The sequence below is a fragment of the Protopterus annectens genome, chromosome 9.part0, assembly GCF_019279795.1.
Source record: "Protopterus annectens isolate FY-2018-M chromosome 9.part0, PAN1.0, whole genome shotgun sequence".
NCBI lineage: Eukaryota > Metazoa > Chordata > Ceratodontiformes > Protopteridae > Protopterus > Protopterus annectens.
Window position 1 is genome coordinate 714408337 of NC_056743.1, and position 26254 is coordinate 714434590.

General features: G+C 37.5%; 1 protein-coding gene across 1 annotated transcript in view; it reads right to left on the reverse strand.

Annotated features, from left to right (window-relative positions):
• The window catches only part of LUZP2 (leucine zipper protein 2), a 4367081-nt gene that overhangs the window by 3152981 nt on the left and 1187846 nt on the right, over window positions 1–26254 (reverse strand). Inside the window, exon 2 of the mRNA XM_044083339.1 lies at window positions 24510–24627. Coding sequence (XP_043939274.1) covers window positions 24510–24627 — 118 coding nt within the window. The remainder of the gene's footprint in view (window positions 1–24509; window positions 24628–26254) is intronic.

Genomic DNA, 26254 nt, shown 5'->3' on the forward strand with positions numbered 1-26254 from the left:
TTTTTCCAGTCTACGGATGGGTAATTAAAGTCGCCCAGGATCAGGGTAAAGGGTTGAATCTTGATAGATTTGAAGATTTCCAGATAGGTGGAGTGGGCATCGAGTCAACTTTGGGGGCCTGTAGCTAGCTATAATTTGAATAGAGATCTTGTCAATGGTTAACTGTACCTGGAGTGTTCTCCTGTGCATCATACTGTTTGACCAGCCTGGAGGTGTTTGTGTCTAATACATATTGATACTCCACCTCCTTTGGCTTTGCTGCCCAGCGTTTGGTGTCTGAATGTATGATAGGATTAGTAACCAGGTAGGGCTGGGGTGCTGTCCGCAGCTTTGAACCAGGTTTGTGTGACTGCACAAATGTCAGCATCATTCACGGTTAGGAATGCTTGCAATGAGTACAGTTTCATGTTTATACTCCTAGCATTTAGCAGCATGACCTTTAATTTGCATTTTGTTGAAATTTTTATGTTGGTAGTATCGACCTCATGACTTTTCCTAAAAACGGCACTATGGGGGAGGCAATGGCCTTTGCCAGAAGCCTGAAGCCCAAGTGAGACAGATGCAGGACATTTGTAGCAAAGCATCAAGGTCTGTTGAACATATCTTCCCAGGCTGTCAGGTACTGGATCACTCTGGAATGACACCAGAAACTAAGCCAATTGTTAAAGTCAATAATTTTCTGTTTGCAATGGGACCTCAGTCTGGGTGACAGTAGAATGCTGCTTAAGGCTAGGGACATACCTGCCTGGGACACGCACTCAGTGAGCTTGATCATGTCTCTCTTCGTATAGTCCAGGGAGATGCATCTCAAGTCGTTCACGCCAACATGGACTATGATATAGTCATAACAGTACCGTGTGTGATATGGCAGATTCTGGCACCTGAAAAACTAAACAGACATTCTCCTTATCCAGCCTGGTGAGAGGCACATCTATGCGTCTCACAATGAAGTCTCCTATGACTAATATTTTGGGTTTATGGTTAGGCTTTAGTGGTTGAGAGACATTGGTGTGTGGACTATACATTGTATGTGGTGTGGAGTTTTGTGGAGTTCTCATGTGTTTTTGCCTCTGAGGTCTCCTTTGTTTTGGTTTGTTTTTGTTGAGAACCTCCGCATATGTGGGTGTGTGTTGTGCAGCTGTGGGTGGAGTCTGAGGTGTAGTGATTGTGTTGACAACCTTCTCAGTGCTAGATTTACTGGCCTGTGAGGGAGAGAGCATAGACTCTAGCTTCTTTATGTAATTGCACCTCTCACAAATTGTGTTCCTAGGGGGTAGTAGTAGATGTTTGTCAGTCTACATGAGGCAGTTGCTGCACTGTCTCAGGATGCCCATATCAACCAGACTGGCAGGAGAAAGTGTATAGAACTGTCAATCCATATCTGTCAGAATCTGAGGGAGAGAGGCCATGGAGAGCTAAGGGGTAGGCCTAAAGCCCAAGTGCAAAACTAAGAGGCTTAGAATGACACTTAAAATTTAAACAGGCTAAAACAAGCAGTAATAAATGCAGCTGAGAAGATGCAATTGAACACTTTAGAGAACAAGTAGAAAAACCAAGATGAAGCAATAGAGTTGGAGGAGGAAACACAAATACTGTAAAAGCAGCTCAAAGTTTTTTTTTTTACTAAAGTGGAAAGAGAGAAAGGAGGAACAGAAGATGATTCAAGGTTAAGAAACTGAGGATGTGGCCTTTCCAAATATTCTCTCTGTATTAGGTAGAATGAGCTAATAACACTGGACTGGGAGGAGTGCCCCAGATCAAATTTACAGTAGCGGTAGGCAACCTCAAAGCCACCAAGTATAAGAACAAGACACTAATAGAGACAGAGGGACAGAGGGTGGAAAACTATGATACAGCTACTAATTACACTATTTTAGGCAGAAAACACTACAGATCTGTTTATCACAGCAGAAAAACAATAGTGAGACACTAAAGGAAAGTTTTAAACAGATAAAGGTAGCAAAGAGACTCTAGAGAATGCTTTTAACTGCATAATACAGAAGATGGGTTGGATCAAGCAATTTCCATCTTAAAGGATGGATTTATAGATAAAGGCTACAATGCAGCAGATATAGAAACAAGTATTAATATGTATAAAGGACTTAAGTCACAGAGGCAAACTGTTTTTCTCAGAGAGTACGAATGGCATACAGAATACACAAAATGAAAATAGACACAGAGTTAGGTTTCCTATTTCCTATTCTAGTGATATCAAGATGTTTTGTCAAATATTTGAGAGGAAATGGAATATTTTAAATTCTACTGAAGAACTGGATGGTGTTATAGACAAGAGACCATGTTTTTCTTTTAAAAATAAAAAATACTTAAAAAGACAATTATGTTATAAACCATTGGTTAGCAGAAATAATAATATGCTGTCTCAGAGAACAGGAACATTTCCCTGCAGGAGCTGCATGGCATGCAAGTTCATTTACTCTAACACTACATTCACACATCCAAGTCAGAAGTTTGTCATAGACATGGACTTCTATGCTGACTGAAAAACACAACATTTAGTGTACCTTAGCTTCTGCAAATTATGCTATGTATTTTATGTTGGTAAAACCAACCGAAGTTTCAAAGAGCGCATTTTAGAGCATTTAAGAGATATAAATAATGTTAAAGAAACTAGTGCCTTAGCAAGACATGTCCAAGCAGAAGGCTCTCAACATGTTTTTAACTTTTAGTGCTAGAAATTATAGAACAAAGCATGATGGGTGGTGACATTAAGAACAAGACGGAAGCAGCAGAACAAAAATGGATTTTGCTGCTGCAGGCAGATAAACTACCAGGGATTAATGGTGGCAGTGTCACTTAAGCCCTTCCTTAAAGCCAAACCACTTAAACACTAAGCTTTTTGAAAGATATTTATTGCTATTAGCTTAGTTGTTTTTAATACCTTTGCTGTTTTATTAGTTTTTAGGGTTTCAAATGTTTTGGCAGAATTTATTTATTGTGTTTTTAAGTGCTTAATTAATTTGATTAATAGACTTGACTGATTTACTCTAATTGTTGATTTGATGAGATACTATTTAAATGCTATGATTATTTCATTTGAATGTACAAGTCTGAAGAAGCGGTCAGTTACAGATCGTGAAAGCACTTACTTTGTGTATTAAACAACATTGGTTTCAACTATATACTCTTCAGCTGTGGTCTGTTCGATTTTTTTTTATTATATTTGTGAGGCTCTGAGGTGAAGACCGAGCGTTTACCCAATTACAGCACAGTTTATTCTCTATAGTTCTCCATTCGACTATTACATTTATGAAATGCACATCCTACTAATATGTGCAATTAAGTCGTCTTGCAATATTTAATAGACATTCATGTAACTGCATAATAACATCCCTGGAGGGACACACATGGCTGTGCAAATGTACCAGCAGTTATATACTGAACAGAGACAAAATTAAGTTAAGAAACATCCATTTGATCCTTTTCTGCCTGATGATCCTTTTCATTCCCTTCATTGCATTAATCACATGTTCAGTGCTATTTTGTATAATGTAAAATACCCCTTGGTGAACACTAGAACAAGTATTTATAACACCAGTTAAGGTATCTTGGAGAACAGTTTCAGAAGGGAAAGGAAAGACTCTCCAAGCAAAGGGACGTATATGGATGTCTCCAAACATATCAATTCTATCCAGTATATAGCTACCAGTATGTCTGCGCATTGACAATACATGTCCCTTTAGAGATGATAGACATGCATCACTAGCCCCCTCATCAAATAGTGTAAAGGCTAAAGCTCTGAATTCTTAATGAGCTGCTTTCTATGTCAAGGTTACATGGCTTGAACCCTGCACCCCCCCACCCCAACATCTAGAATAGACTTCTGTGCATATAAAGCAATGTGATAAATTATCTTCCTTTAAGTGGGCATTGGATGATTGGACTGTGTATTCACAAATTCACTCCAGCTTAACTGGTCAACACCCCTTCAAAAATGATGTACAGACTAACACTGGGCACTGGCAAGATGAAACTGTTCCTAGATGCAGTTACCTTGTACTTCCTTTGATCCTGTCATCTCAAGTGCAGGTGCAGTTGCCTTCTGTTTCCTTTTATCTTGTCATCTCAGGTGCATTTCACTGACCACTTTTTACCACTGGCTAAGACCACTAAGCCAGTGCCTCCAAAGGTCACTGCAGAGATACTGGCTCTGCACAGAGCAGACTAGGCCAGTGACATCAGACACAGCCCTGCCAACTGTGCCAGGCATCTCAATAACATTCAAAAAAAGCACAAACACGTTGGATAAAAACTTTATAGAACACAAAGCTTTTGGGAAGAACCCTTTCTCAATACTGAATACAGCCATACAAAAAAAGCAAATGCTTATATACAAGCCCAAGAACACATGACCGCAGCCAAGATCATGTGACAATACTTCACATTTAAAATCTTAAAATTACAAAAATGAATGCAATACAACAATGAATAAGACCTATCATATACATATATAAATTCTAAAATAAATTATATAATATACGTTGTTTTGTTAGATCTCAATAACATTCCCCAGTCAAGCACTTATGACAGTCCCTATACAGCAGATAAAGATCTTGCTCTGTTTGCCACACCAGGGTAATCTGACAACATCAAAGTCTTTGGAATCTATAGATATTTGCCAGGTCACATTTCAATGAACTATGGTAGCCTTCTTGCTCTCACTCAAGGTTAGTTTTGGCATGTGATGCATTATACAGGACAAATTTTTAGTGTGACCAGTCACAGTCCTACTGTTGTTTAGGGCACAGACTGACAGTGTGGCTTGATAGGCAATGGTGTTAACACATTGGCGAAGGAAATGTCTACAAGGTGCATAATGTCTAACTGTCACAGCAGTTTTACTTCTTAGTTCATCTATAAGCTGCAAAAGTGTACTTGATTTCTTAAAATGCACTCAGAGGTCACTGACCTATGTACAGAAGTCAAACTCACTTCTCAGGTGGTCATGTGAACATGGGTGAAGGAGCCTTGATGGCTCTGGTTATTGCTGCAGTAAGTAAGACCTTTGATTAAGGAACATTCACTAGATGGTGCCTCATTATCAAGACTGCCATGACAGAAGTTTTAAAATTTCATGGTAACCATTTGAAATGTTGGGACCTGTTACAGTGTATCCCAAAACACAGAGACCGAATGGCTGAAAAACAGACTTGTATATATTGTCTGAGTTGGACATTTCTTGGAATATTCCTTTTTTCCAAGGTCTAGTTTGTGTGTACGTGTGTGTGCATACATGTAATATTTGAGGGTGTCTTGCCTCCTCATCAGGGGGGTGGGTGCAGGGAACTTGTCCCTACAAAAAAAAAAAGTTTACTGGAGAAGAGCGAGTTTTGAGATTTGCTCTTTTCCTGGGGGGTGTCAATACACTGTATTTTGAGTGCCGACATTTCAAATGTGAAGTCAAATTTCACAATACAAGCTCCCATGGCCACCACGAGCCTCCTCACACTACAGAAAATTGCATCGTAGCAACTACTAGACCTTGTGGAAGATTTGAAAAGCAAATGTTTTCAATGAAACCTTTATCTAGGAAAGATAAATTTGCTACCCTACAGCTAATATTACTTGATACTATGCCTCTGCATTTGCTTGAAGATTTCCCTGAAAGTTTGCCAATATTGCATGTTGTGTTTAAGTTGTAGTTGCAGGTACATTAGTGCTGAATGAGGTTGTTATACTTTGTCTTTAGTACCATAGCAAGGAACATGGTCCTGTGGGATAACACAATATCCTTCGATATACAATCCATGCATACATGTGGTACAAGCACATGGGTCTTTAAATATTTACTTCTATGACATTTGTCTGAGGCCAAGCAGTTACTTAACACTTGCTACACTATGTACACTATAATGTCCATGGTTAACTGAGGCTGATTGAGGCATACCTTTCAAATGCCCTGGTTTTATTGCACTTTTTCTCTGTCCATCAAATGTTTTTGATTTTCTGGTAAATCAGTAAGGATTACAGTTAGCAAAAAATTGTGCCATTAGAACTTCATACCTTTTACTTTTTAAAGAATGCATAATTGGTAATTTTATTTTTTAAACAAATTACAGTAATATTAAAAATTTTCCCTGATTTTCCCTGATTTGGAGCTTTTATCTCCCATTATGTTTGGCTCTGCCACAAATTTTTGAGCAAATAAATTGAGATATATGGTTTGGAGGACAGTATTTTATAAAAAAATGCTATTAATGAATTCCTGAAAATGTAGACTAGCATATACAAAGTCCAAGACTGTCATTTCTTAGAATATTCCCTCTTCTTAGCAGTATGGCTATATAGGAATTAGTATATTTAAGTTCTTGAGGGGATATGGGAGTCATACCCCTATACCAGGATTGTGGAAGCTTGCTCCCCCTGAAAAAATCTAGCCTAAAGGAGAAAAGTGCTGTTCACCATTCACTCTTCTAGTGTGCATTTCTGGTATGATTATTATTACTGGCATTTTAGGAATGGACATTTCAAGTCCCAACATTTCAATATAGAGCTATTTGACACACTTGGTGGAAGTTACCTGTGAGAAAGGTAACATTCTCTCTTATTTTCTGACTGCTGGGGCGAAGTGAGTTTTTCAACAGGCCATTTCATAACTGTGCCTGTTGGGATGTAATTAGTGGCATCAATGGTCACAAACAGGACCTAAGAACAAATGATACATTAGACTACCCAAATAATAAATGCTACAAAACTTTCAACAACCTGGCACAGGATCAGAAGGCAACAGGAGGTAGCCCACTGACCAAATCACCATTAATAGTTACAGAAAAGTTCCCGACATCCGGGAATGGGGGTCTAGGCAATTCCACCATCCATGATGGAGTACTGTTCCATCATGGAGTGAAGATAACCAGCTGGTCAAAGACTGGTCAAAGTGAGCATGAATGAGAGATCCCTAGTCTTGTGAGAGTAGGTCCACACTATGAGGAAACTTGTGATGATTGCTTCCAGCTAGGTGCAGAAGAGGGAATCAATGCGGTCTCAACCAAAGGGGAGTCACCAGCAAGATTTTGGAGGAGTCTTACTCTATCTTAAGCAGTACCTTAAGTATGAGAGGAAGGGGAGAGAGGGAAGGCATAGAGAAACAGCCCTTAAGAAAAAGATAGGGCATCCACATTCCATTACAGAGGGCTTGGGACTCTGGTGAAAAAGAGAGGAAATTATCTGTTCAGAAAAGAGACAAAAAGGTCAACATGAGGAGTACCTACCACCTGTGGACAATGTCCAAAAACGTCTCTGTGAAGCATCCACTCGTGGGCCTGTGTTATGGACTTACTGAGACAGTCTGCCACAATGACCTGTTCTGAAGGGATATAAACAGGTTGAAGAGTCACCTGATATTGCACAGCCAGATCCCAAACTTGAAGAGCTAAGTCTTTACAGAAGGTAGGACCATGCCCCCCTTGCATGTTGATGTACCACACTTGTCTGTAAAGATTTTGACAGGGCCTGGAAGAAAAAGTATGGAAGCCCTGAAGAGCAAGAGGAGCAGCTCTCATCTCCTTTTTGTTGATATGGTTTGCCCTCTGATGAATGGGCCAAAGCACCACACCCCCATATCAGAAGTATGAGAAAAAGTTCCTGAGAGGGGACTAGGAGCTGAAAAGGAAGCCCTGAGTTGAGAGACAGCTGAAGAATGTACCACTGAAGCTCTAATTTGATATATGAAAAAGGAGAGACTAGAAAGTCGAAACGATGACAGTGCTGGTACCATATTGACTTTTGGAACCACTACAGCTTCCTCATATGGAGTCTAGATAGAGGTGGCATAAGAATGGTAGGAGCCATGAATATCAGAACTCTTAGAAATTCCCTGGCTGTAACGGAGACCTGAGGAAGGAGAGACTGAAAAAAGGCAATTAGAGCAACAGCCTTGGGTGGTGGCAGAGAAGCCAGCATAGGAATGGTCTATAGCCTGCAGCCAAGAAAAACATGTTCCTGGGAAGGAGTCAGGAAGGACTTCTAGAAATTTATCTTCAGCTTTGCAAGAGGCACAAGGCATACTGAAGTTGCTGAAGCAAAGTCTCTGGGGAGGAATTATGAATGACCGGGTCATCTAAGTAAGGAAAGATTTGTACCCCCCTCATCCAGTAAAAGGCAATCACAGCAGCAAGGCACTTTTTGAAAATGATTGGGACATTAGAGGGGTCAAAGAACAAAACAGAGAACTGAAAATGCAAGGAAGAAACTATTTCCTGAAACGGAGATGAATAGGAATATGAAGATAGGAATCGCTAAGATCCAGAGACTCCATGAAAGCCTGAGGATAAAGAGGAGGAAATAGAGTCTGAAGGGACAGCATCTGAATGGAAGGGATCTTCAGGAAGGTGCTGAGCTGAGAAAGTTCCAGAATGGGCTGCCAGGTGCTTTCTTTTCTGGGAACCAAAAACATTCTGGAATAAAACCCCTTCCCCTCCTGGGAAGTGGTAACTGCTTGGATGCCTTGAGACAAAACACCCTGAAAATCAACTAGCAAGAAAGGAAGCTGTTCCTGAGAAGGTTGGGGAATGCCCTGAAAAGGAGGAAGGAATTTTCACACCATGAAGTATCCCTGATGGATGATGGATGGAACTCAATAGTCATGAGTAATTCTTAACCAATTTTGAAGAAATACAGAAAGGTGAAGAGATAAAAGGGACCTGACTTAGGATATAGTGAAGGAAATAGATTGACAGAACCTGGCTTGCCTTGAAAATTAGGTTTCAGAGAAGTGGAGTGGAGTGACTTAGCACGAGGAACCAGTCTAGAACCTTTCTTACCTTTGAGAAGAGGGCAAGACTGTCTATGGGCAAAAGCAGACTTAGAGGGATAATTCCTCTTAAATTTAGGAAAAGGGGAAACAAAAACATGTTTCAATTCCTGCAAAGCCTCGTCCTTGTCCTGAAGTGACTAAAAAAGCTTAGCAGCAGAACCAAAGAGGGTTTTATTGACAAGGGGAGCATCTAACAATTTAGCCTTCATATCATCAGGTACACATTAGAGATGAAGCCAAGAGTTGTGCCTGAACACAGAACCAAAAGCAGCAGCTATAGAAGAAGCATCAGCTGCATCATAACTATATTTAAAAGAATAGCAAGCCACTAAGGAAAAGTAGCTCAATAAAGAAAGGGCTGAGACCTTCCTTTCAGAATCAGGAAGGTCAAAGACAATCTGGGAAGTCTGAGAAGAAAGAGCCTAGACATATACAGTCATATGGGTATGATAATCAATCACCCAAAAAGGTCATGGTAACAACAGTATATACCTTTCTTCCCAGCCATTCCATAGGCCTACTCTTATCAGAAGGAAGCTGTTTTGTAGAAGGCAAGAGCATAGAACATTTGTCTGGAGAGACAGACACAACAGAGGTGTCAGAAGAGGAACATTTATAGAGAAACTTATATTCCTCAGGCACCTTATAAAACCTGTCAGACTTTTTAGGGGATGGAAGTTGGGACTCAAGAGTCTGAAAAGCTGATGAAAATGTGTCCAACAGGGCAGCCAGGACCAGACAAACAGCAGAGGGCTTGGGGAATTCCATTTGGAGGAGTTCATAACACCTTTTCTGAATGTCAGAAACCTGAGAATAATCCCATTTAAAAAGCATTCCCTCATAAGAGAGAGAGTATCCCCAAAAGAGAGTTCCTCAAAGGGAGAATCCAGGCTAGTGGAATCTTCCTCATCAGAACCAAAGTCCAATGGAGAAAGAACATGCAAGGGTTATGCCAAGGACTCTCTTTCTTCATCCAAGACCTTATCTGAGCAATCCTGCTCCCTAGGCCTTTTGAGAGGAGTAGAACACCAAGGGGAAGCAGGGACAGAAACTCCCTGGGGTGGCTTCAAGGCCATAAGTGCATTAAACAACCCCTGGGTCAAATACTGCCATTCATGCTGGGGATCTTAAGGACAAGGGAAAATGTTTTGTTTTCTGTTTTTTCTTTAAAGGGACTTCAGTCCTAAAGACCTTAGGAAGTTCAGTCAGTTCCTGACAATCAATGCACTGGAAATTTCCTCCCAACAAGAATCTGCAGAACATCCCTCGGTCCCTCAAATTATCGGCAAAGGTTCCCCTTCTACATCCGTAAGAGATATCTGCAGAGCCTCTCTGGACATGAGAGAAGTTTAATCCATGCTGGACTTTAACACAGTTGCTGCTGAGGAATCTGAAGGAACAGCTGGATAATCCTTCGGCCTGTCACCAGCATCAAGAGAGATGCCCTGGGAAAGCAGTACAGCAGCCAAATCTGACCTACCTTTTTTGTCATCTTCTTAGCAGATAGCCGAACATCAGGACGGGAGGATTTCACCATTGCACCCTATGCCTACAACTTAAGGTGTTGGCAAGGAGGAGAGACAACAATGTATGGTCTTATGGGCAAATGCTTGACAAACTGAGTACTTAGTTTTGGTCATGAAAAGCACCCAACAAAAAATACACTGTTTGTGATGGTCCTTTAGGGGGAGTCTATCTTCCAGACTGACATTTTCCCTTTCTGGATAATATGTATGAAAGAATTGAAACTGTACTACATGCATTAACTGGAAACAACTGAAATGAGACTGGCATGAAAGTCTGTTAATTACCCAAACACATGCAGAACAACTGCCAGTCTCCCATTTATGGACCAAATATTATGTACTTTCAGAATGAATTTTCCAAACAATGTAGTTCATTTAATAAGACTTTATTAGATGTCCACAATATCCAAATACTGTCTTAATTAACAGTGCTGATAAACAATAATAAATAGTCTACAGAAATGCTGGGATGTGGGTTAGTAATAACAGTGCTGCCAAATATATCCAAAGTTTATGCACATCTATTCTGATTGTCTTGAATAATATAAACTGAAACAGTCATTATCTGCCCTGTCTTCTGTTCTCAGGCTATAGTGTCTTTACTGTAGCTTCCTTTCTAAAATGCTGGATATTTTATCTTTTCTGTATGTCAGGCCAAACTAACTGACTTCCCCAACTGTATCTGAAGTATACTTTAATAATACCAAAACCCTGTAATGATTTACATGCCTCCTTAGCCTTTGTTACCTTGGTTTCTAAGCCTGGTCTTGCATGTGCCTCTCTAGCTACCATTCCATTGCTATATACATCTTCCCCTTGAGAAAGGAACATTCTGTAACTGGCAAGAATGTGTCTTTCCCCTGAGAAAGGAACATTCTGTATTTCTCTATTTTCTGCACATTTCATGATTATCTTTCCTTTCTAATAAACGGTCTTTCTCTGAAACTGAATTCATACATGTCTGACTCTATATTTTCAAGCATTATTCTTCCTAAATGTACTATAGTGAATTTACTAAGAATACCGAAACTCTAACAATATAAACTCACAAATCAACAAAAAGAGACAAGAAGAAATCCCCAATGGGGTACTTATCTAATAAAGACTTGCTAATTAGCAGAGAAGGAGCATGCAGACTGACAATCAAAGTAGTAGTTTGGACTGGCAGCAAAGAAGTTCTGAGGTATGCACATCTATATGTCACCCTTATGTCCTAAGCCTTGAGCAGGAAGCATACATGTGAAGTCCTTAAAATCCTAAGACTTTGATATATAGGCTGGGTGTTAGGCTACCGTTAGCAGGGGATCCCTTTAGTGAAGAATAATGCAACAGAGATATGGAATAATATCTGTGTGATCTGGATGATAATGTCAGCCAAATTTCTGCAAGATAAGATGCTTGGTGTCAGTGCTGGAAACAGCCAATGTGTTGTCTGGATGCACATCCCATTCTGCACAAACAGCTTTTGTCCCACCCCACAAACAAAGGAAGAAAGTTAAGAATGGGAAGATACAGACAGACCTATCTGGGAAGAGATGTATTTGGAAGCTCTATTAAGCAAGTTGAATATATGTGTGGATACTGCGCCAATGACCAGCCATGCCACTGGTACCATCCACAAGTCAATGGCTGTGATACAGCAGAGCCATAATGCATGGACAGGCTGACACCAGTGTATTCCTTACTGAGGTAGGGAGGTGACATGAGGTCTTTCCGATCATGCCCAGGAATGCATGGGCTACATGTACAACATCATGGATATGTGCATTTCCAAATCTGAAACAAGTGGCAAGAGCCACCTTGGAAGGTAGACTTCTAGGACACATGCACAGAGAACCAATACCCTTCACTTCACCATCCAGCATTGAGAGTAGTATGCAGTAACATGGATATCCAAACAGGGAAAGCATTCATGCAGAATCCATTCATGACATGGCCTATTGCTCATGTTCACAGAGCAACCCATATTGTCAGCATGGTTTGGAATATGTATGTGACCCTCTGTGGACAGGGCACTCTCCATAGATGAGGGACTTGCACAGTCTGTGCACAAATCTTCTGTGGATGCAATACATTTGCTGAACTTGTTCATCAGATATGATTATGGTGATACAACATCTGATGAGGCTGTGTCCTAGCAAACACTTAAATCAGACTTCTACAATGTGCACTCACAGCAATGGACACAGCACTGCCTGTCCAGTTTTTCTGAGTCACCCAAACAGCAGCACAGGTTTGACATACACAACAAAATGCTGTTCAATCTTGCCACCACCACTGTTGACACTTTCACTGCGGCCCCTTCATCCGTGCATATGCTGATAACTGTGACCTGCCCTCTGAACTTTGATACTTGGATAGCCTACATGTGATAAGAGTACTGCCAATCCGTGCACATTACAGCACAGCCTAGGTTCTGATTTTGGCATGCACTACTTTTTGTATTTTGAGTACTGGTTTATTTTGATCCAGAGTTAAGAATCAACCACTGCTTCTTAACCAGTACCATGGCATACTGCACTCACCTACAGGTGGCATACCTCTCTCCTGCAGCCAGCTCTTCCACATACTCATCAAGCACATCCTCTACTGATCGGGTTGGGACAGCCACCTCCTGAAGGTTTCTCCCTGCTGTAACTGCATCTATATCTTAATATTATCTAGTATTCCATGGACAGAAAATATCTTGCTGTACACAGCATGTATTACAATAATTCATCCCCAGATACATGCAGATAGTGGACATGGGCTTTCAAGAGGCCAAAAACATGTTCCGCAATGACACAGGTATATGACCGGGCATAGACGTAGGTGTTCTTTTCCATAGTCTGGGGATTTCTGATAGGTGTTGTTAACCATAGCTCCAGAGTATATCAGGCATTTCCAATAACATGGCTCTGAAGAAAAACAGAAATATAAATAGCATATGTACCACAGGTGAGAGTTGTGGGCACTATCTGGGTATCCTGTAAACACATTGTACATTATTCCCTATGCATTACAGATGATTTGGCTGCTGAATCAGTGGAATCCATTATGGCTGATTTTGTTCTTCCCTGTTTCCCAGATGGGAGTCTGTATTGCAATGTAGATGAAGTCTATGGGCCCAAGTTCCTCAGGAGAAATGGGTTACATCACAAAAAGCCCACAAGGTGATGGCTGTCTTCTCTGTGGTATGTGGAAACCACATGTAATCCCTGATGTGCTGTCGCATGGTATGCTTGAAGTAGACACACCACATTCCCTCACTGATCACTAAAAGGTCCATCTAGCTGGTATTCTCATAGCCACACACATCATGCTATCCACACAGGCAGGAACTCCATGCATCCCATAGGCACACATACAAGAGTGAAATATCTTGACCATCTTCCCTGCATGGTGCTTCTATTCACATGGGAGTAGTTCTGAATTTTGCTGTTGTGGAAGAAATATGTTAAGTGCAGATGGATGACAAAGTGCCACTGAGGGCAGTGACGTAGTGACTACCTGCATTTAGTACAGCCCATTGTATGAAAAAATGTATCTTCCTAGGGGCAACCCTAGACATAATTCCATTGTTGACCCCCCCCTGTAATTCCAGGATTTTACTGTGATCCTTAATTCTGGAGTTAGTGTATCTCACTATTACATACATATATATGTGTGTATCCACATGAATTCCCTTCAAATCAACAAATTACCATAATTTTAACTCATATAACAGCGAGAAAACTTTGACAAAAATTTAATTGAATTAACTACCAGAACGGCCTACTTTGCCTCCAGGAAAATAACCACTTGGCCACCATAACGAACATTGCCCTTTTCTCCACTGTAGTGCGATCTCGGAGTTGGTATATTTAGTTGGTGGGGTGTGGAGGGTGTAGCCCCCCCACATAGGTGGGTGGGGAGGGGAAAGCCCCCCACTTTGGTGGGTTTAATTTGCTTCATTTTGTGTTTTATTTATTGGTGGCCAAGTGGTTAGTTTCCCCAGAGGTGAAATACGCTGTTTCAGGATTTTGTTGATTTAAATTTTGGGTGACGTCATCATGCTGTTCTGCAAGTCGATGTTATGGTAATTCAAGGATTTACAATAGATCCATATACAAATATACACATACATCTATCAGAATTACTCCCTCTCACATAGTTCACTCATCAGTATTCACGAGTGTCCTCATTTTAATAATGTTGCTCTTTACCAATTCATTATACTGCATTGTGCAGGGCAGGGAATTTCTCATGTTTCAACACTCATGCTCAGTGCATCCATGGATCACCCCACCCTGTGTGTGGCCATTCTTCTGAAACAACTGCTTACTGTGATATGACAAATATGTCTAAATGTAAGGTACAGTGACTTTAGAATAAGTATTTCAATTAATCATCTTAACATATCTCTAAGATTAAGCTATTTAGTATAAAATAATTTGTTTTCCCTCTTACTGCACATTTTTTTTTACTGTACAATGAACTTTGATCTGCTGTGTTCACAGTTTGAAATCATTTAATATTCATGAATTCATCCATCGACAAACCCCTTTTCCTCATTTTTCCACACGGGATTGGGGTGTTACTTCAAAAGTGACAGTCTTCTAGAGCCTGAGTTCACACCATCTGGTGGCTAACACTCCCGTGGCTGTTCTTCCATACCACAAACAAACACACACACACACACACCTAGAGCCAATTTAGGGAGTCCAATCCACCTACTGCATGTACTTGGAATGGGGGAGCAAAATACAGTACCCTCACAAAATCCACGGAAGAACAGGGAGGACATGCAGACTCCATATATAAGGCACCCCTGTCAGGAATAAAACCAGTAAATCTCTTGCTGTTAGGTGAAAACACTTCCTGCTGCACCACTGTGTTGCCCAGCATTTACTGGAAAATGAAAATGCTCAGTTTTACACAAAACTAACATGTACTACTTTGCATTAATGTGTATATGTGTGCATATACATATATATATATATATATATATATATATATATATATATATATATATATATGTGTGTGTGTGTGTGTGTGTGTGTGTGTGTGTGTGGATCTACTTCATATGTTTGATACTTTAAAATGCCGAATTTCATATGACCAAGACCATATGATCGACATTTGAAATGTCGAACATATGAAAAACAAAAGTAAAAAGCAACAAACACTTACCTAAACACTGTTAACAGGGGGGCAAGCCCCCTGCACCCCCGTAACTTAAATATACCAACTCTGAGATCTCACTACAGTGCAGAAATGGAAATCTTTCCATTCCGCACTGTATGGAGATGACTGTTACGCATTCTCGGCATTTCAAATGTCGATCATATAGTCTCAGACATATGAAATTCGGCATTTTGAAGTGTCAACAATGTAAAGGGGACGCATATATATATATATATATATATATATGGGTGTATATTATCTGATAGAAAAAAATATACATCAAATGCCTTTTTGCCAACCACTAAACATCGAACTTCCATTTCTGCGAACGGCCACATTAGCAAATTTTTTCCTATGTGTGTGTGTGTGTAAATATATGTATATGTTATTTTACCTATTTGTGAACTGAATAAGCCCATTGGCAAATTGTCACTTACCACTGGTGACCTGGAAGTACTTTCTGGTGAAGCAACTTGCTTACAGCCACACAACAGGCAAATGAAGGGAGATGGAATCAGACCCTGTACTCTGGTCATTAACAGCTCATAACTTAACCAAATATAAAACTTGTATCAAACTTTCATTAGTAATCAGTAAACATGAATGAAGCAGGTTTCTAACAATCTCTGTGCAAAGGAACATAGACAAGTGACTGCACTTACATGTGTTGCAGCCTTGTGCAGCCAGTACATACATTCATAGTGCACTGAAATAAGTGTCTGAGTTGCACAGTCTACCTATAAACACTAAACAGACATTAACAAGATAACGTAAAAGAATAAATGATAAAACTAAATATATAATTAAAGCATCTGTGTGGAGCGCAACACGACAAAAATTAAAAGTAAAGAATTAGTTATGCAACAGAAATAACCAAAATATGAACTTAACCATTAGCCTTGCAATCAACTATCCTTTACTAACATAAAGATGTCACAGCTCATCTGTCACAGGTAGGCAAGCTTGGAAAACTATTAGCATAAAGGCTTAAAGCAAGAAGTGAATCCATATTTATCTACTTTCCCTACAGATGACCAGGTACCAATAGATTTGGTTCTAAATGCCTAAGAGCAGGTGTTTGAACGAATCATCTATCTGCACTGATCAAATGTTAGATTCTTAAGCACAGCTGAATTGTTTGTATTACAATATTGTAGGAAGCATTTCCTTTTACCACTGCTAAGCAAACTCTGAGACAGAATATATAAATTTGGAAAGGGAGACTTATCTCTTGTAATAATACCGAATTTGAAGTTTGCAAGTAAGCTGTATAAGAAAAGTGCCCCTCCATTCCCTGCCAAAGTTTGGAGACTTCTGATGCGCGTCATTAACCCTGGCTCAAGTTGTGATTAAAACAATATTTTTACAAACAATTCTGCATACATGGTTCATAGTGGAAGCAAAATATATACACAATAGACTACCTGGGAAAGTAACATTTACCTAAAGACTTTTTAGACTAAGCGACCCACACCTCATTACTATCCCTCACACAAATAATAAAGGTTTTATCTTCTTTTCACAGTGTCATAAAACTTGGTCCAGACTGGATTTCTTCTTAGTCTCGGACACCTTTTTACAATTTGAACTTTCACTAGAAATAGAACCTAGATCTCTATCGGACCACTCGAAAATCACCCTTAAATAGATTGGGCACATTTCAGCACCCGGCAAAACTATAACAGATTCTGGCACTTGAACCCTAATCTTTTAGAAAAACCCGATATTAGAAAAGAAATTGACTTCTTACTGGACCAATGCATTTTATCCATTGGGGATAACACCTTTCCGTTCGATATAACTTGGGCTACCACCAAGGTATTAATTAGAGTAATGTTAATCAATAAATATGCTTTCTATAATAAAAATATTTTCAACAAAGAAAAAAGTATCAAGGTTGAAATATCTAAACTTGAGCTTAGGTTGCAGCAGCTTTATTCCGTGGAGGTAGAGAACTCCATTAATCAACTACAGGCTAAGTTATTAGCTCTACAAGCAGAAAACCTATCATTTCAAGAAATAAAAAACCTAGCCAATTATTCACAGTAGGCCCAACTCCCCTCTAGATTCTTGGCAAGGCTGTTGAATCAACATAAACCTAATACACATATCTCGGAACTTATTTTTCAGCAAAACAGTTATTCTAACCCACAAGATATAATTAAGGTCTTCGAGAGAATATATGAAGAAGTGTACAACCCTACCTCCAAAACATTCAATGAACAGGATTTACTTCTATTCATTAATGGATTAAACTTTCCCAGATTAGAGGTACAACAGACTTCATTATCAGCTGAACTTACACAAGTGGACATCAAAACAACAATTAATAACCTCAAAAATGATGGTTTCTCAGCCGAGTTCTACAAATGCTTTAGTTCTAAGATGTCGATCATACTACATCACCTACATAATCACATAATACAAGAGGGTATTTCTGATCCACATCTAAATGCATCCAGAACCATATTAATACCTAAACCTGACAAGGACACGACCAACCCTAATAATTATAGGCCCATTTCTATTATTAATTTGGATATGAGAATTATGGCAGCAATTTTGGCTAACAGAACTAAGACAATAATTACAAAAATTATTTCCCCAGAACAATCCGGGTTTATCAATCAGAGGCAAACAGTCGATCAAACTCTAACTCTTGAAGCAATGATATCTTTATCCCTAATGAAACAAACACCTATCTACACCTTAGCTATAGATGCTTCTAAAGCATTTGATAGAATCAATAAGTCATTTCTGACCTTGATTCTGCAGAAATTTAACTTTCCTACACAGTTTATTCACTATATAAACACTTTACACAACAAAGCATATACCACTCTACAAATTAACAAACTTAGCTCAAAAAAAATAGAAATTAACAATGGGATTAGACAAGGCTGCCCCTTATCACCTTTCCTATTCAATCTATATATTGAGCCCTTATTTTTACTAATAAAACAAAGAACATATCATAATATACCGGTCCTTTTTAACACTGAGATTTCACTGTCAGCGTACGCAGGCGACTTAAATATATATTATTCTCTTCCCAACACAGATCTTTTCAAAATCAATAACTCAATAGAAATATTTTCTAAATTGGCGAACTATAAGGTAAACTTGGATAAGACAACAATATTCCCAATTTATAACTATGCACAATACCCAACTGTAGGTACTATACCTAATATTAAAGTCAGTGACCACATACAATACCTAGGAATAGCATCCTATACCGATGCACATAATTACTATCAGGACAATGTGATTAAAACAAGGGACACCATACAAAAAGACTTGGTAAGATGGTCACAATTAAAACTCCCCCTTCTCTCTAGAGTAGCCATCATTAAAATGAATATCCTCCCCAGAATACTTTTTATATTTAACGCAACCAATACACTGATACACAATAAAGTTTTTATTAACATCCAATCAACCCTCTCAAAATTTGTCTGGCATCCAAGACCTAGCAGGATAAGTTATCAAAAACATATATATCCAAAGGACAAAGGGGGGGGGGGCTTGCCTGACTTTAAACTATATTATGAAATTACCAAAGGTAGTAGATTAATCAATATTGCAAATTACAGGGAACAAACCAATATGTGGTGCCCAACTTGGATGAAATTATATCACAACTATGTTAAAACATTACAATTTAATCCCAAGGCCCTCCCATTTCTAAAGGGAATGTCCAGAAGAAGATAAAAATTACAAAACGACTTATGGGAACAAATTAAAATAACACAAAATATCTTCAAATCACTAAATCTACTAACTGCTTTTTATACTTTCCAACCTTTACACCTTAACCCCAATATTCAACTAAATGAAAAGATGATTGACTTGAATTCATACCCACTATTGAAAGAAAAAACAGTTTTAGACATTTATCTACTTAGGCAGGAATCTGGAATTTTGGAAGGATACTGACATCCCAGACCAACAGATAGCTACATGTAGAACTCTGTGGGATATGACGACACGGAAAAAAAAATGATTTCAAATGCCTATAAATTCATTATCTCACTTAGACACACGAAAGAAGCCATTCATTCCAATTACTGGACAAAACAAGATCCTACAATTACCTCCAATATAATTGCACAGGCAATTCAGAAATTCTCCAAAGACATTCTCCTTCAGAAGCTCAGATATACTCAACTTATGATCCTAAACAATGCATATTTTACACCCTCAATATTAAATAAAATGTACAAACAACTCCCACCCTTTTGCCAATTCTGCCCCTCCAAAGAAGCCGATATTATACATATATTTTGGAGTTGTAAATGTACATACAAACTCTGGTGTGCCTTAAGAGTAAAATTAGAGAAAATGGGATATGAAAAATCAACCTTATCCTGGAAATTTGCTCTCCTACACATACCTCCTATAGGAATGAAGAATAATCACTTGCACATCCTAGTAACAACATTTATGCTAATAAAATATTACATTACACTAAATTGGAAAGACAGGTCCATAATAACATGGAATGGTTTCAAGCAAACAGCTAGTAAACCGCTTTTGGCACATAAATATTTATGGTATTCCATGAGGAATAAAAGGACCCAGAAGGACACTTGGAAACTGATATCTTAACACATTCTGGCATGATTGTAAATCATAACTCTGTATGCTGCATAGTTTGATATAGATGAGAATTGTATATAGGTTATTACTGTATATAGGTTTTAGGTTTGTAGGTCTGCATGTTGTGTGTTATTGTTTATTCTCCGTTAAATAGTTTTCCTGTTTTCATTTTGTTTTGATACCCTAATAAAAAGGAATTGAAAAAAAAAACATCCTTAAATATGTCTTGATAGCGGACATCTTTAAGGAAGTGCGTTTTACTGGACAACTTCTGATGAAATCTTACATTAAAGATGAAGGTGCTAAGTGTTACATTTCCTGGTGATTGCATGTGTGTGTGTGTTTTAAGAACAAAATGTAGTCAAAATCTTACAACAGAACAATTAAAATGCAGCAATATATTTGTTGAAAGTGCTTTCATATCTTCATAATTTTAGTGAGGTTTTGCCAAACTAAGGGTACACAACTTTTAACCTGTTTAAATACACACAAAAGGAGATAACATGGCAACTAATAACCAGCTACTATAGTCCTGTGAAAATATATTAAGTTACCAATACAAACAAAAGTATAGGTAGCATAAACCTTATATGTTGGCCCAGGGAGATGAGCTCCAACACACGATCAAATAGCAATGATCATTAGCAGATGAAGAGCTTGTAGAGTTTCCAGTCATTTTGCTGACATAAAATTTCTCACACCTTGGATAACTGAATGCACAAACTCAGACCAAAAGGCTCAGTAGTTAGATGAAAGAAATGTGAGAATGTCCTGCCTGTTGGAATCTCTGTTTATGCTCCCCACACTCAAAACATCGTTTAAAAAGATCCCTCTCGTTTTAATGAAGGCAAGCATTACAAATCTCAATCTGCAGATAGAGTCCTGCAGTTAAATTACAGCTTTTACTTTTTTAGAATACACTGAACAGAAAAGGGCACATATAAATCCTAGATAACCATATATGTTGGTGAATCCATGATTGCAACAGCTAAAGCATTCTGTCCTTGCTGTGATATCACAATGCTATGAGTAACCACTACTTCACCAGCATCACTTGAAATAAGGCTTGGACAGTTGGACAACCAATAATACACTTGAAGCTACTTGGTTAATTAAAAAAATGGTGGTCAGGAACAGATCTCCTAGTATGGGTTCTCTGACTCCTAGCACTGTTTCTATTTAAAAAAATGGGGAGAATACACACTAATGTATTTTAAAGGATGACTGCTACCAACATTTGTGTGACTAATTTTTAACAGTGCCTTCAAAACAGAACCTTTATAACCCAGTATCGAAAAATTCAACACTGATTCTATTTTATAAGTAGACTCAGGGGAGTTGGCAGTGGAATTCAAAAAAATGAAATCCTTCATGCCACTATATACCAAAAACATTCATCAATGAAACAGCAACACCAGAAGACCAGAGTAAAAAGTCACAAGTGCATAAAAAGTTCTCCTCCAAAAATGTCATTAAATGATAAACATAGCTAGAGATCACTGTGGAAGCCATAGGTGCTCCTCTATGCTAATATATACACGTGCACATTATATATATATATATATATATATATATATATATATATATATATATATATATATATATATATATATATATATATATATATATATATATATATATATATATATATATCTATATATATATATATATATATATATATATATATATATATGTATATCTATATATCTATATATATATATATATATATATATATATATATGTATATGTATGTATATCTATATATATCTATATCTATATATATATATATGTATCTATATTTGTGTATGTATGTATATATGTGTATGTATGTATGTGTGTATATATATATATATATATATATATATATATGTATATATATGTATGTATATATATATATATATATATATGTATATGTATGTATATATATATATATATATATATATATATGTATATGTATGTATGTGTATATATATATATATATATATATATATATATATATATATATATATATATATATATATATATATATATATATATATATATATATATGTATATAGATATGGGTCTATATATGAATACATCGACAAGTGGTAACATCGACATTCAGTTCTCCGACTCAAAATCACAGACAACTGAAATAACCGAAATGCCACATTACCGACGTTCACATGTTCGACAAACAAGCTGTCAGCAAGGAAATGCTCCTAAGAACTGCACAAAACCACTACACTTACTAAAACATGGTAGGCATGAATAGCTAAATGAATACCCCGTTGTAGAATTATAACGTGAATAAACATCCCCAGTAACGCGTAATGTCAGTAACGCGAGTATTGCGCTTGTACACTGCCTCTCAACTTGCTGACAACCTGGGGATGTTTATTCACGTTATAATTCTGCAACGGGGTATTCATTTAGCGTTGGTTTCATCATCAACTTTCTTGACTACAGAACACGGTAAACTAACATATTGTGCAAGAAATACTCCCAATGGCTGGAATAATGCTGCATCACTACTAGAGAAAGGGACTATTTGTAGCCGTGGTAACAGGTTTGCCAGCACCACAGGGGACTCTCTTTCCAGTATTTATTTTTCCTGCCAAGCAGGGGAGTGGCTGTTTTTTTCTCCTTGTTGCACAGCAAGGAACTCACAACCACTGCTCTAGCGGTATGTATGCTATTCTCATCTCAGAAGTTCTTCTCTTGAGAATGGATAACAAGCAGCTAGAGTGATGTTCGTGAACTACATACAATCCTGGGGGGAGGGGTATCTGTATTTGCACTCTGCATGGAGTACTAAGCTTACACAACAGGGTAATACTGCAGACTATGTCTCAAACCATTGTGTACAAAGTTTTATGAACTGAAGATGCTATGTTATGGCATAGTTGCCCTGCTCCAAGACTCAATGTTTACATATAGAACTCTGCAGTATTTTGAGATAAACTAAAGCAATGAAAAGACAAGCCAGCATTTTGCCCATATCAGAATAAAAAAGGTTAATATATACTGCATTAACATCTCCAAAAAACAGAACACATAAAAAGTACAGCAGTATTATATGCTAATAGAAAAGCTTAAGAAAATGCATTGTTAATACAATGTCAGTTATTCAGAGCAATTTTGCTGCTTGTACCATACAATCCCACCGAATATGATCTACATTTCAAATACCCATCCTTGGGGCATTATGCCAAATGTATTGCCAAAGTCTAAGATGACCTTGCCTATAGCTCCTCAGTGGACAAACTGTATAAATTGCCAATCAGAAAACTTCAGACCTTTTTCAGTTGAGCTTAATCATTTTTCATTGGTTGGATCTTTCAGAATGTTTTTAAAAAAAGAAATCACACGACTGCACAAACAATGAATACAAAGAATGAAAAGCAGTCCCATAATGCAGGTCATTTACACATGATGAAACTTGTGTGTGTGTGTGTGTGTGTGTGTGTGTGTGTATATATATATATATATATATATATATATATATATATATATATAGATTCACTTTAGAAGCTCGAAATACTAAAAATATCAAAATTCAGTATTTCAAGCACAAAGTGGAATCCTGAGAACAGTGAAAGCTCAGAAGCACGAAATTCAAAACCTCGAATGTCTGCGGTGCTGAATTTCGCACTTCTGAGGTTTCGCTGTGGTTATGGATTCAGGTAAGTGTGTGTGTTAATGGTTTTGGGTAGGGGCTGTGATGTGTGTCAGTGTGTTTTGCTGCTGTGATGTGCGTGTGCGAGGAGAATGTAGCTTGTGTGGTGGTGTTTTGTGTGTGCTTATGTGTAGTGTGACTTCGGAATGAGAATATTTAAATAGGGGGGCTGTGATGGGTGCGACCCCCCCACATCGGGGCTGCAGGGGTGCTTGCCCCCCTGCTTTTATGTAGTAGAGAGCTTGTGTTTGTGTGTGGGGAGGATGGTGTGTGTGTGCAGTAGAAGTGCAAAATTCAAACTCTGCAGTGTGCGAGATTTTGAATTTCGCGGTTCTGAGTTTTCGTGGTTTCAAAAACTCGACTTTTTTTTACTTCGAAATACTGAATTTCGATATTTCAGTATTTCGAGGATATAAAGTGAATCTATCTATATATATATTTATATATATATATATATATATATATCTATATATATATACATATATCTATATATATATACATATATCTATATATATATATATATATATATATATATATATATATACACATATATATATATCTATATCTATATCTATATATATATATATATATTTGCTAAGTTTAAATACTATCAGTTGCAGCACTGGGTAGATGTTTCAGAAGAAAATCTCATTAAAGACACAATGGCAATTATAACATTTAACAGGTATAAAAGCACATTCATACTAAAATCTCGTTTTAACAAATGCTACTAATTTTGCCATACTGCATTCCACCCATTCATAATCCCTGTGTTCCCATTTTTTCATAAGCAGCCTATTACCTTAAAATTTACTTTAATTCCCTCAAGTTCTTTTGAAGTTTTCGATAGCTGACGTAGGATGTTGCTTCTTTCTATGAATACTTCTTTCAGTTTTCTTTCCAGATCTTCATATCCTAACCTTCAGAATAAAAAAAAATGTATATTAACTCTGTGTTCTGCTATATAGTATATTAACAGAAATTGAGAGCATTTCCTCATTTAACAACATTGCAATTTCAAAAACGGAAATAATACTTTATTATATTTTATGCTACCAGCTTCACAAATTATGTATGATAACAGAGGGCAGCCTTTGAATTGTCAGTAAAAATGGTAAAACACAGGTAGTGACTCTGCCAAAGGGCTCAAATTAGTGCAAGCAGTTCTTTCACACTCCTTGTAAAAGTAAGCAAATACAGGTATGATCACTGGCAAGATCAGCAGAATACAATTGCCAGACAATTTTAATAATTGTGAATGGCACAATTTTCCTGTCACGCAAACATAACTTTATTTTACTCGTTTAATGGCTCCAAATGCATCAAAAATGATTTAATTTTACCTGCCTACTTTGTTTCACCTCTCTCTAACAAAACTTTACATTCTCCAGATGATGGTCTCTTATTATCTTATGTGTAATAGCTGAAACAGTTAACTGATGGATGCAAAGAAAATTAATACATTTGAGCATATCTTAGGGATCAGTACATAATGTGTGTATAGAACTGAATTGATAAAGCTTCCAATTAAATGAATTATTCAGAATAAAATTACGTGCCATAACTACTTTTTATAACTGTTCTGCTACATTTAGTATATTTGTATTAATTTAGGTTTTTACAGTTTTACTAAATGGCATTATATAATAATATTTTGACAGTTACAGTTAAAGTGTTAGTGTCAAAATATCAACATATCAGATATATATAGGAAGTTAGATTTATATATACTCATATATGTCTGTGTGCTGACAGTCATACATTTCAAGCATGTTTTGTTTGTCAGATATTAAATGTCTGCTCACATCCTGCTCACTATTTAGTGAGATTAAACATTATATATTACAAGCACACTTATTTGTCAACATCTGCTACTGCAAATAAGGGTCGGGAAGAACAAACTGAACACATAAGTGAGAAAGACAATTAAAACAGAAGCAAATGTGTTAATTAGCCTAAGCATAAATGTGGTTAGTTTCTTCAATGGGAAGCTTTTAAAGTTTGGTCAAATGGGTTTTACATGATCACGCTCATATCACATTGCAGCTCATGAGTTGGACAACTAGCCACAAGGACTAGTTTTCCTGTTAGAAGCAAAAGGAGCATTGTAACCATTAAAAATGAAATTCAGCACTGCAAAAAAACAGATTTTAATTATGATGTCACTGATGATGCAATGTATGAATGACCAAGGAATAAATGACGTGATGACTAACAAATGAGAGTGTGAACTAATTACATCTGACATTACAGTTCATATCAAGGATTAGAGGGTTACAACATATACTCTCCTTTCTGCATCATGAAAACAGTAAAATAGTTTTCAAAAGACAATGCGAGGAAAAGGTATATTACAGTAACTGCAATGGAACCGGTTAAGACTAGGGTCTGAAAGCAAGCCATGAAACCCTGGTATAAATGGTCTCAGTCATTCATCTAATTTATTGTCATTTTATTTGAAAAAAAAATACCTGGACCAAGCATTTCTCTTTTTGCCCCATGCATTTCATTCCTAAGTCTATAAATCAAAAGGAAAGAATTCCTCTG